At 36.5% G+C, this 10,784-nt stretch overlaps 1 protein-coding gene across 2 annotated transcripts; it reads right to left on the reverse strand.

Moving 5' to 3' along the window:
- Window positions 1-4,977: 4,977 nt before the first annotated feature.
- LOC113775397 (DNA-directed RNA polymerase III subunit RPC10-like) lies at window positions 4,978-9,082 on the reverse strand. 2 transcript variants are annotated; one of them, XM_027320251.1, is made up of 5 exons: window positions 8,927-9,082; window positions 8,042-8,088; window positions 6,005-6,166; window positions 5,820-5,913; window positions 4,978-5,397 (listed from the first exon to the last, which is right to left on the reverse strand). In XM_027320251.1, the coding sequence occupies exons 3-5, from the start codon at window positions 6,116-6,118 to the stop codon at window positions 5,273-5,275; spliced, it is 333 nt and encodes a 110-aa protein (XP_027176052.1). In that variant the 5' UTR covers window positions 6,119-6,166; window positions 8,042-8,088; window positions 8,927-9,082; the 3' UTR covers window positions 4,978-5,272. The 2 variants fall into 2 exon arrangements, with proteins under 2 accessions (XP_027176052.1, XP_027176051.1); XM_027320250.1 differs by lacking the exon at window positions 8,042-8,088.
- Window positions 9,083-10,784: the final 1,702 nt, after the last annotated feature.

Here is a 10,784-nt window from a genome sequence, read left to right on the forward strand (position 1 = left end):
TTGAACAGTACATTCCTTGTCTCACTGCTTGTGATTCTTCTGGCATCTAATGAGTCTTTGAGCGATACCAGCACCTTAACTGCTAGTTTGAAGAACGTGAATACTTGTCCCGAGTATTGCATTTTTTCTGTGGTTGATATTCAAATTTGAGTGTAAACAACTCTAAATTGGAACGGAGGAATTCAATTTGAGCTTTGACAGTTCTACTGAGGTATCTAGCATGTCATCTTTACTCCTCTCAATGCACCACCTGCTATAGTTTAGTTATCCATGGAGAAAAGCTCTTCTGTGAGAAGATAAATCATTGGAACCAACTTCGAATACACATGATAAGGTCCAACTCCTTTGTTTGATGAGTCCTTGAGAGATCTTGCCTTCCTAACTACTGCCGCAATATCTGGGAGAAGCTGTTCTGCTTCCTTGCCATATTCTTCTTGTACCTGAATAAAGAATTGTATCAGGCCAACAATCTCCCGATGGAGGTTATCAGTTTGTTGCATATGGAGAAGACAAAACAAAAAATCTGTCTAATGTAGAGTGATGATCCAAATGAAGCTTATTAGTTTTCACCGACGGGAGTATCATGCCAAGCAACTGTCGACTAGTAGCAGGATCCAGCTTGTCTTGTAGATCTGAAAAGGCAGTAGTCATTGTTTCTGTCATACTTGGATCCATTTTCTTCCTCCTGATTTTGAGCCAACGCAAACAAGATAGATTTGCTGCACAAATAGTCACAATTCCAGCATGATTATCAGAGCTTTGAGATTCCATTCTAGAGGATGAGACATCATTACAGTAACCAAGAAATGAGTGAGAGAACTAAGATTCTTAAGGAAGGCTTGCATTTGTCCTTGAAGAGGCTCCTCAATATGCAAATCGGCTTTCCTTGCTACAGTGTCTATATTCCCTCAAACAAATGTGAAAGTGAACCCATCCCAATGATCATAGTGCACCCAGCAACGGTCCTTATGCTCAACCTCAAATAAGTAGTTGCAGGATTTTTCAATCTCTGGCTGCAAAACCTCAATCTTTTTCATCAAGCTGGAAAACGTGAGGATGAGTTTGGAAACCTTGTTAGTACGGTGAGAAATCATAAGTTCTTTTCCAATATCATTAATTGTAGCTACAACTTTATGCAATGAGGATCTCAACTCAATCCAAAGCCCAGAGCTCAATTTGCCAACCATATCGTGAAACATTATCCAGAAATTGAAGTCCACTAGTAAGGTTTGAATATGATCCCTGAGAGCCTTGAACATGCTGTAATCCAATTTCTCCACAAAAGAGTAACTAATGATTTCCATTTTCTCAAATTGCACTTCCAGCTTCTTCAAACACTTCTCCATCTCCTCTAAAATAGGAACAAAGTGATGAGATGCATGGCAGCTAGACGTACAAGACATGGATTGGCCTATCTTACTTTCTCACTCACTGACACCGATGAACAAGTATAACTATCACTATCGATTGAAACAGAAGTGGGATGAAATATTCACTTCCGAAACTTATGAGTTCTCTTTGTAGAACGTTCTTTCTATTCTACAATGTAGGACCAACGATGGAGTCGTGCCTTGAATCTGCGAGCCTTGAGAGGCCTGAGAGTAAACTAAACAATGCCTTTAGTACAAAATTGTTTCAATATTTGACTCCAACTTCCCTGGAATAGATAATCAAAGTAGTATAATCAAAATACTAACTATTATCTCTGAAATACCATAGGAAAAAAAACATCCTAATGACAAATCTGGACCAAATCAAAGATCAAGAGATTTCCCTATTAGCTGAGCTCTAGTGTTAAATTTCCAAATCTGTAAAAATGACAAACAACGTGAGGAGAGCAACATTGCTCAGCAAGCAATGCATGCACAGTTCTAGCGATTCAGGAATTTTACCATACAGTATATGATCATATCAATTAGTCAAAACAATATCATTCTTAATAACGAAATTCCTTCACTAAGAAGTTAGCAATCAATGGCATGACACATATGAAGCATATGAAAGAAATACTGCTTTAACAACCATTGATACACAAAATATATTTGTTTCATAGTTGCATTTAAGCTCATAATTGGCTCAAGGTCTGTTTAGGCAATCAAGGAGATCTATTCCTAATCTCTCTAACTCTTTGGGGAGGACAGACGTTCATATCCGAACTGTTATAACATGCTAAGGATACAAACATTCATATGCTGGCTACAAAAGCCTACGGAGGGGCCAGACAATCATTTTCTATCTATGTTATCCCTCTAAGGGGCCAGACATTCAAATTCCTAGCTACTGTAACTCAATAGGGAGCCAAAAGTTCAAAAAGCAGAACTAGTCCTGCCAAAATTATGTTAACTAAATCATTTATCTTATAACCATTCATACATATATTTTATTGGCCTGTAAGATTTTTATAGACACTAACATGCATAGAGTTCATATACTAAAAAATTCTTGAATACACAAAAGAGCACATACACCACTTAACATTGTTTACCTCCACGTGCCAAAGTCCTAGCGTTTTAGTTCTTCGACACCACTTACTTCCCGAGCCTACATGACCAAACCAGTTTTTGGGTGCCACGTCTAGCCTGAAATTCAAAGTATGGGACTTGATGTTGTTCCTAGACTTTTGAACCTGCTTTCTGGTAGCCAAAAAAGCGTCCTTTTCGTCGTCATCTTTATCTTCAAAGCAAGCCTTGCTTCATCTCAGTGGCCTCTTTCCAACTCCTGAACCAATGGGCCTATGAGACAACAAATATGCAGAAAATGAAAATTAATAGAATGAAATCTGCTGCCTGGAAGCTTTGGTTACAGCAAGAATTACACTGACATACAACACCTAGATCAGAATATTCCATTGGAACAGAGTATCTGCTTATTTCTTTGGAAATCATTTGCTACCATTCTCACTCTATAATCTTCTAAGCATCTTCTCATATTTTATGTTATATATTCTTCATGGTCTTCAATATTCTATTCTTGCCAATCTGTTTTCTTGTCCATAAAAGTATGCAACTCACATAATTTCAATTGGAAATCTATCTAAGTAGACTTCGAATGGACCTGATAGATAAATATTTCCGTATTCAACACTCAATGTGAAAGAGCAAATTAACTAAAAATGTAAAACTGTAGCAAACTACAACTTAGTTAGTCAGACTCAACACTTACAAAATGTTAAACTATGTGAATATAGTATAACTCTAATGAGTAAATCTTTCCTATACAGTCAATATAAACCCACTTTATACTAACGGCTCACCATATTGCGCCACCTCGTTAATGAAGGTTCGCAATAACAGGTTGTCAATCTTCGTTAACAAGATGGTGCAATATGATGAGTGTTGTTATTGCCAAACTTCATTAACAAAGTGACACAATATTATGGGTCATCAATGAAAAGTGGATTTATATTGACGGTGTAGAAAAGATTTACTCTAAAATGAAGTGCAAGGAAATTTTTATCCTTTCACTTAAAATGTCAAAAGAGTGTCAACAAATAACAAGTACCACTAATATATTCCAATTCTATGCACGAGGCAATGTTATGCCACTTATGGTATTCCATTTAACTTTTCTATAAAACACGGAAGGTTAAAATGCCTATGCTCTTCATTTTATTATAACTTCATGTAGAGGTGTAGCTGTAAATTCAATGAAAAAATAAGAGATTTTCTCTGTAATTAATCACATAGTTAAAAGGTAAAAGGAAGTGATATATATATATATATATATATATATATTCAACTCACACGTGAGTCCAGAAGTTGAGTATTAGCAGAATTGTAAAACATATCCTTAACCCCAATCTGCTTTCACCAATTTGTTGAATATCTTTTGCTTTTATTCTCTTCTTTTCCTCTTCTTCCTCGTGACTGTTTTGCTATCTGTCTCTGTTACAATTGACATTAGAATAAATAACAAAAATGGTCACTAAACCATTTAAAATAGGATGGTTTGATCATTGAACTTTTTTTGACCAAAAAGGTTTCTTTAACTCTTTAAAATGGGTATTTTGGATCATATTGTCTAATTTAGCTAGTAGACCAACTGAGAAAAAGTACATTAGCATGCTATTGTAGGTTTTTAGGGGCAAAAAAGTCTTAAATTGCAAGTCATTTCTAATTGATTTAGCAGTAAATGACTCAAAAGGCCCATTTTAAGAAGTTGAGCGACCATTTTGACAAAAAAAAAAAAAAAAATGTTCAATGTTCAAACTGTATCATTTTAAATAGTTTAGTGACCATATTTGCCATTTACTCTTTGCACATTGAAAAAGTGAAGATCAAGCTTTTATGATATTAATTAACTGCAGGATCCTCAAGTTCCATTTTCTTTCATAATTTCCCCCAAACAAATGGACCGTGGTTTGCTCCACTATGAAAATGTGAAGTGTTAACTTCAGTTCATCAGTCCCGCTAAAGGTTTGACTAGAGGTCTTAAAATGGATGATTTGAACAAATCATAATTGAGTAATAAGTATGATTGAGTCAACCTATTTATGCCAATTTAATAAATAAGTTAAAATAAATCAACTCATGTACACCTATGTATGGATATATTCAATTACTCATTTATAACTCATAAACGTATTCGGTGCATAAGGAGAGAGAGGAAGCTGCATCTTTAGTTTAGTCGGAGTTTTGAGTTTGCCCAGTGAAGGGCATTTCAAGATTTTAGAGCAAAATTGCTCTGCTCTGGCAAAGTAATAATGCCAGGCATGGCAAAATGACTTTCATTTGCTCATTTATTTTTGAACAACTCAGACAATGTACTTGGCATAAGTTGAGGAAGACCATTCTTTTAAGAGAACTCTTTTTATAATTAGCATCAGCGGAGGAAGACCAGGCCCGACTCAATCTCCAGCCATCCACCTGATGGCCCAGTTTTCCTGCCAACTGCAGAGAGACTAGATCCGGCTGAGGAAGACCCTTAGTCTAAGTCTCAAGGTAATGGTCAACAAAAAAGAAATAGCAAAGCAGAAACTTTCAACAGACACCTGAGCACGTCTATCAGGATGGTGAAAATTATGACTAATTAAAGAGGGTTAGCCCTTGGTTTTCAGTTAGCTTAACAGAATTAGGAGAAAAGAAGAGGCAAGTATAGATGATTCCAGGTAGCACAACAAACAGTCATAGGCACGGAGCCTCTGCAAAAACACCAAGATGCTTAATGTTGAATTGATAGTAATACAACCCAGTGAACGAGCAATGCTCCCCTAAAAAGTGTAACCTCACGGCAAACCACCAGTAAGCCAAAAGATTTTGCTTGAATGGCAATGTTAGTCTTCTTTCCAATTGTGTCTACATTTCTTGCATGTGTAATATGTTGTCATCGGCTCATCAGCAGATCTGGTCTGCTGTTGACCAAAGGCTGCCTTAAGATGACCACAATTAGGACAAGGAGCTGGAGGAAAAGAAATAAAGAATCAGTACCAAGTTACATGTGTTATTCCAGTTGGAAGTTTTAGCAGTTTCTACACGTCAACCAGATAGCTCAAGCTTGCTTTGCCCAGATTAAATCTACACCAACCTAATAAAGCATTCAGGTAACATGATAGCACTTAGACATGATTCTGGATCTAAACATACTATCAAAAAGTAACTTTATCAAGAAGATTTCTAATTAAACCCGTACCTGCCCATGGAGGGCAGTGAGAAAGCAGAAATGCAAACTAGAGAGAACTTGATATTGGTTATGCAGGAAATTACTTAAGAAGCATGCAATAGATCCAAAACAATGCTTGAAGCTCTATGAAACTTCTTAATTCAAGCATGCACCAGTCAATCAAACAGAAGATGTATACAAGAGTACAGCAAATAACAAACCTTCAGTTTCTGGTAAATGTTCAAGCTCGTCGTCTTTGGAAATGATAGGATCTAGTTCTTTCTTAACTAACCGATGCTTTCTTTTTATTTTAACCTGCCACGTGCGTTGATAACTCAGCAATGACACAATGGACATAGTGAATAGCCAGTAAATAAGCCCTCAACAAGGATTTATAATGACTTACCTTACTATCCATGTGACATACATACGGGCATGTTGGACAAAAGAATCTGGCGGGGCGGTCCATATGCGGCAATTCATACTGCAATAACATCCCACAAGTCGGGCAAAATTCCATTGCAGTCACTTTTAGGATAATCCACTATTTATGCACGTCTCTACAAAACTAAAACAAGGGGAAAAAAATGTATCAGAGTAACATAATATTAGCACACAAACTTAATCTTCACTTGATTGTTTCATTTCACAATTTAAAATAAATAAGTAATACATATGCAAGATGCACAAAAATTGAACCACTAACACACAGTGGCCATAAAGAAAGGAAAACAGAGGTATCTAGATGATTAGAAAAGAAAACAAACTCTTTGATTTGACTCAAAATGATGAGCATTTCATTCCTTTCTGTTGTATACCTTTCCTCACACACACTCTCTCCTTTCTCTTCTTTCTTCTCCATAATCCCAGAAGAGTACATGCGCAACTGAATGAATATTTTAAGATACTAAAGAACCTCGCTTGCTGATTCATGAAGTCAGTCCTACATCTTGATGGAGATGTCATGACTTCGATTGTTCTACATAGTACTGCAAGACACTTATTCAACAAATTCAGGATTTGTTCCCATAAGATTTTACTATCCGAAGCAACAAGCTAATGGCATTCAATGGATCCAGTTAAGAAATGAGATATTTCACTATCTAAATCAACTAGTACCACCTAAAAACTTAAATATCTTAAAGAGTTCAGACCAAACTAAAACTCACAAACACACCAAGAGGGAACAACAAAGAAAGAAGAAAAGCCAATACTGCCATTGCAGATTCCCTTGTTCAGCCATCAAGAAGCACAAGCAAAGGAGAAAAAAACAAAAGGGCAACCTGTTTATGCCTTCGATTCTTCTACATGACTAAGACAACAAATTATGGATCATTCAAAAAAGTTGAAACCTAAATGTTTAAGAATCTTTAGAAAAAATGCAATCATGACTACGGAGAGTCGTATCAAGTCACACAAGAAAATACTGGTGGAAGAAACCTGCAAATGATAATAAATAAAGGGAAACATAACCTTTTGGTCCTTCCTTTGTTTCTCATTCCCCTTAAATTTACATAGCCAGGAAGTTGTGGAAGGATAAACCAAAAAGTACAAGTACCCTTAGGCTGAATTAGGTATTGATGGCTAAAGATGAACATGTAATTAAATTCAAAAGTAAGCCAACCCTAACAAAAAAAAATTAGAAAAAGCTAATTGAATTCAAATATGAAAAGGCAATTGCACAGAAAAAAGTTGCAACTAAAAGTATGCATAAACACATGCAGTTCAAGAGGGAAAAACCAAGAAAAGTAAACTAGAAAAGCAGAAGCTCCAAAGAGATTGATCTAGCATGCAGCTCAACTATTTCATTCATTATGTTTGAAGTGCAGCTAAACTATTTCACCCAACACTGGTGTCTCTTTTTCAAGAAAACCTATAGATCATTCGCAATTGAGTCCTGGTAATTGAAATTTGGCATGTCAATTACCAGTCAAAAAATAGACAATAAGAGTCCTTTATTTCTTAATAATTTGGAGAAGTAACAAAACAATGGCAGATATATTGCTTTTCCTTACCATTTACTCACACAAGGGAATTTTTCAGTCAGCACGACAAGCACTAAAGGCAGGCAAAGAATTAATTGAATCAAACTCTTGAAGTAACCAATCATTATGATCAATGAATAACTACTATGCATGTTCCGAGACAACTCCATTGAAATGGTTGGGAAAGCTTGCCATTGAAGACCTAGCTAGACCATTATGCAACTTAAATTATCCATCACAAAACTATTTAACCAATAAAAAGAAACTTCCGCACAGAATAATGAAAAATTTTCAGCTTTTCTTGGCTCCGTACAAGAGTGCTCAAGGCAGTTTTGTCTCGCAATGTAGGCCAACTTTGGTTAGTTAAAATCATACACTATATACTTGCAAACAATAGAAGAGGGAAAAGCATTCATACTAGGTTGCAAAGACTATAACAAGTGTAAAGCTTCAATTACCAAACTCAACATTGAATTACTCCAGTCAGCAAATTGAACAAGTATTCCTACAATAAAGGAAAGAATCACAAGCTCAAATTATATCTAAATATTGGATACCACAGAACAAAACAATAGGTTGCAAGGTGGCCCTCCAATTAATTGTAAAACTACCAATATGGAAAACATCTTATCCTTAGCAACTTCGAGCAGTCATACTAAAAGATTCAAGCATGAGTAATAGCCTAGACTCTCAAAAGTGAGAAGTGAAGATCTAGATCTGTGTGAAAAAACAAAATAGAGTCAAGTATACTGTTCAGTTCAAGCAAACAACATTTCCAAGCAACTTGCAAACGTCTTAACAGCTTCCCCTTTACTCCAATCCCAAAACGTAAATCCTAAAATTTAAATTCTCTAGACAAGAAATCCAACATTCATTATTCATATCGCTCAGAGATATCAATAACAACCATATACATTTAACAACAAATTTCTCAACAGAAAGGCAAAATCAAACTCTAAGGACACCAACGGAATGATATTTTACAGAAAAACTACTGCAGTTTCTTAAACTATCAATCAATTGATACAAAAACAATCGTGCAAGCTCAAACCCTTACCTCAATAAGAACTGTCAGAAAAGGGGAGCGGAGCAATGAATATTACCAGAATTCCTAGAGCTTCGTATAGTTATAAAAAAAGAAAACTAAAAACAAAAGAAGCATTTTTTAGAAAAAAAAAAAACCAAATTCCTCTGTGAAACTAGTGCCACAATTCTCAAGAATTATAGCAACGAAATTTTTAAAAAAAATCGATAGAATCCTAGACTGGAGCAACCAATTTTATCAGAATTTTTTCGAAAAAAATAAAAGATATTCAGGATAAAGCCCTAAATAAGAATCTCACCCATGGCACCTCGCTAGAGTTGGAGCTGGTTGCCGTCAGAAATGATCATATTGTTGGTGATTTCTCAGTCTCTCCAATCTCCGTCGCTCACTCTCTGTATCTTTAGCCGCGAAGTCTCTGTTTGTTTATGTTAGAATGTGGGAGTAGCGAGCTCTATTGTAAAATGCAGGAGCCGCTCGTTTTAATGAAGGAAAATAACTTCAGTAAATCAAGAGGGGAAGTTATTCCCACCAAGTGAAGTAAAACATATTCCCCGTGTAAATTATTTTCTAAGATAAATGATTACTGTAGAGGGTGAACCTTTCCGCTAGAGACTTATTATGGATTTGTAATCCCAGCACTGTCTTGGGCTTAAGAGCCTCCGGTCCCTTGGAGGGCCTTTCCAGGATACGAACTCTGGTCCCTTTGGATAAGGGGTCTTAAGGTGGTACCAGGATTCAACCTTAAGACCCCTTATCCAAAAATATCAGGGTTCGAATCTTGGATAGACCCTCCAAAACACCGGAAGCTCTTAAGCCCAAAACGGTATCGATGTGACAAATCCACAATACATCTATAGTGGGAGGGCTCACCCCAGCTTAAGTAGTACCAGAATTCAACCTTAAGACCCCTTATCCAAAGGGACCAGGGTTCGAATCTTGGGGAGACCCTCCAAAGCACCGGAGGCTCTTAAACCCAAAACGGTGCCGAGGTGACAAATCCACAATAAGTCTCTAGTGAGAGGGCTCACCCTCTACAGCCACCCTTCTTCCTCTTTCCATCTCATGTGACTTCCTGTCCATCTCTCCTTTCCCACCATCAACATCACATCTTGCACATCTCACAACAGTCAAAGTATCCAAAAGTTTTTGGCCATATCAGGTACGGATTCCATACTCGTGCCCGTTTCGTGTAGATACAGTTGCGCCTGGGGTGAATTCCGAGATCGGGTAACATAGCCCAAGAGAAAGAAAAAACATTTGGTTATTGGTCCTCAACTGGCCAATTTCATATCTTGATTTCAGTCCTCAACTGGCCGAAAATCTTGTTCGCCGTGGTACCGTATACTCCTACATCCTCCACTTCCACCCAATCCCGTAGATAATTTCTTCTCAATCTGGTGAAAATCTGAGCCTCCGTCTGTGCATTTTTCCTTTTCCTTCCTCTTTCCTCTTTCCTCCATCCGACATTTCCACCTCAACCCCCTAGACAGTGTATGGAATCCTGAAGCAGTAGTAGTATAGAGATGCATGCTCCTAATTATAGTTAATCATCTCTTGGACCATTCTTCTGAAAAAAGCTGGGTAGGTAACTAAAATTTGATGACTTTTTTAACATTTCAATGATAGGATTCTACTAATATTTTGTTATTTCAATTCAAGAAAAAAGTTTGTTCTTTTCATATATTATACTTCTTCAATTTTGATATGCAGACAAGTAACAACAGATACCATGACATAACTGATAACTGTTACAAATATTGCTTGTTTATTTGTTACCAACCTTATATATGGTCTAGGTTTTAATTTTCTCTAGTGTCCTTTGTATAAGTTTTGCCCAAACATCTCTCGGATATGATGCATTAATTCTTGTTCCATTTGCCTTTTTAACATCAACTCTATTTGTGTTCAAGTCCTGGGAAAAGTAATAAATTTTGTTTTATTTTGTTGCCTCTGTGATAAGCATTTCTATGATTGAACCAAAAGAAGAATAAGACTAGCGTTGTGAGGTTACCCATTTTTCCTCTCTGTACTGCTGCTTTTTTATAGATTGGAAGCTTTGGGATGTTATTTAAGGCTTCAAGGTGGTAATTTATGGAGGGTTTAGGATTTTGTGGAACCATTATACACAATTGTCCTCTCTGCTAAGTGCTAAATAC

This window comes from Coffea eugenioides, chromosome 6, assembly GCF_003713205.1.
Source record: "Coffea eugenioides isolate CCC68of chromosome 6, Ceug_1.0, whole genome shotgun sequence".
Classification (NCBI taxonomy): Eukaryota; Viridiplantae; Streptophyta; class Magnoliopsida; order Gentianales; family Rubiaceae; genus Coffea; species Coffea eugenioides.

Excerpts from the sequence above, each read along its gene's own strand:
- LOC113775397 (XM_027320250.1), bottom strand. The coding sequence starts at position 6,118 with ATGGAATTTTGCCCGACTTGTGGGATGTTATTGCAGTATGAATTGCCG. Across the intron at positions 5,914-6,004 it reads TATGTCACATGGATAGTAAG|GTTAAAATAAAAAGAAAGCA; the intron begins GTAAGTCATTAT and ends CGCACGTGGCAG. Across the intron at positions 5,398-5,819 it reads ACATTTACCAGAAACTGAAG|CTCCTTGTCCTAATTGTGGT; the intron begins GTTTGTTATTTG and ends CTTTTCCTCCAG.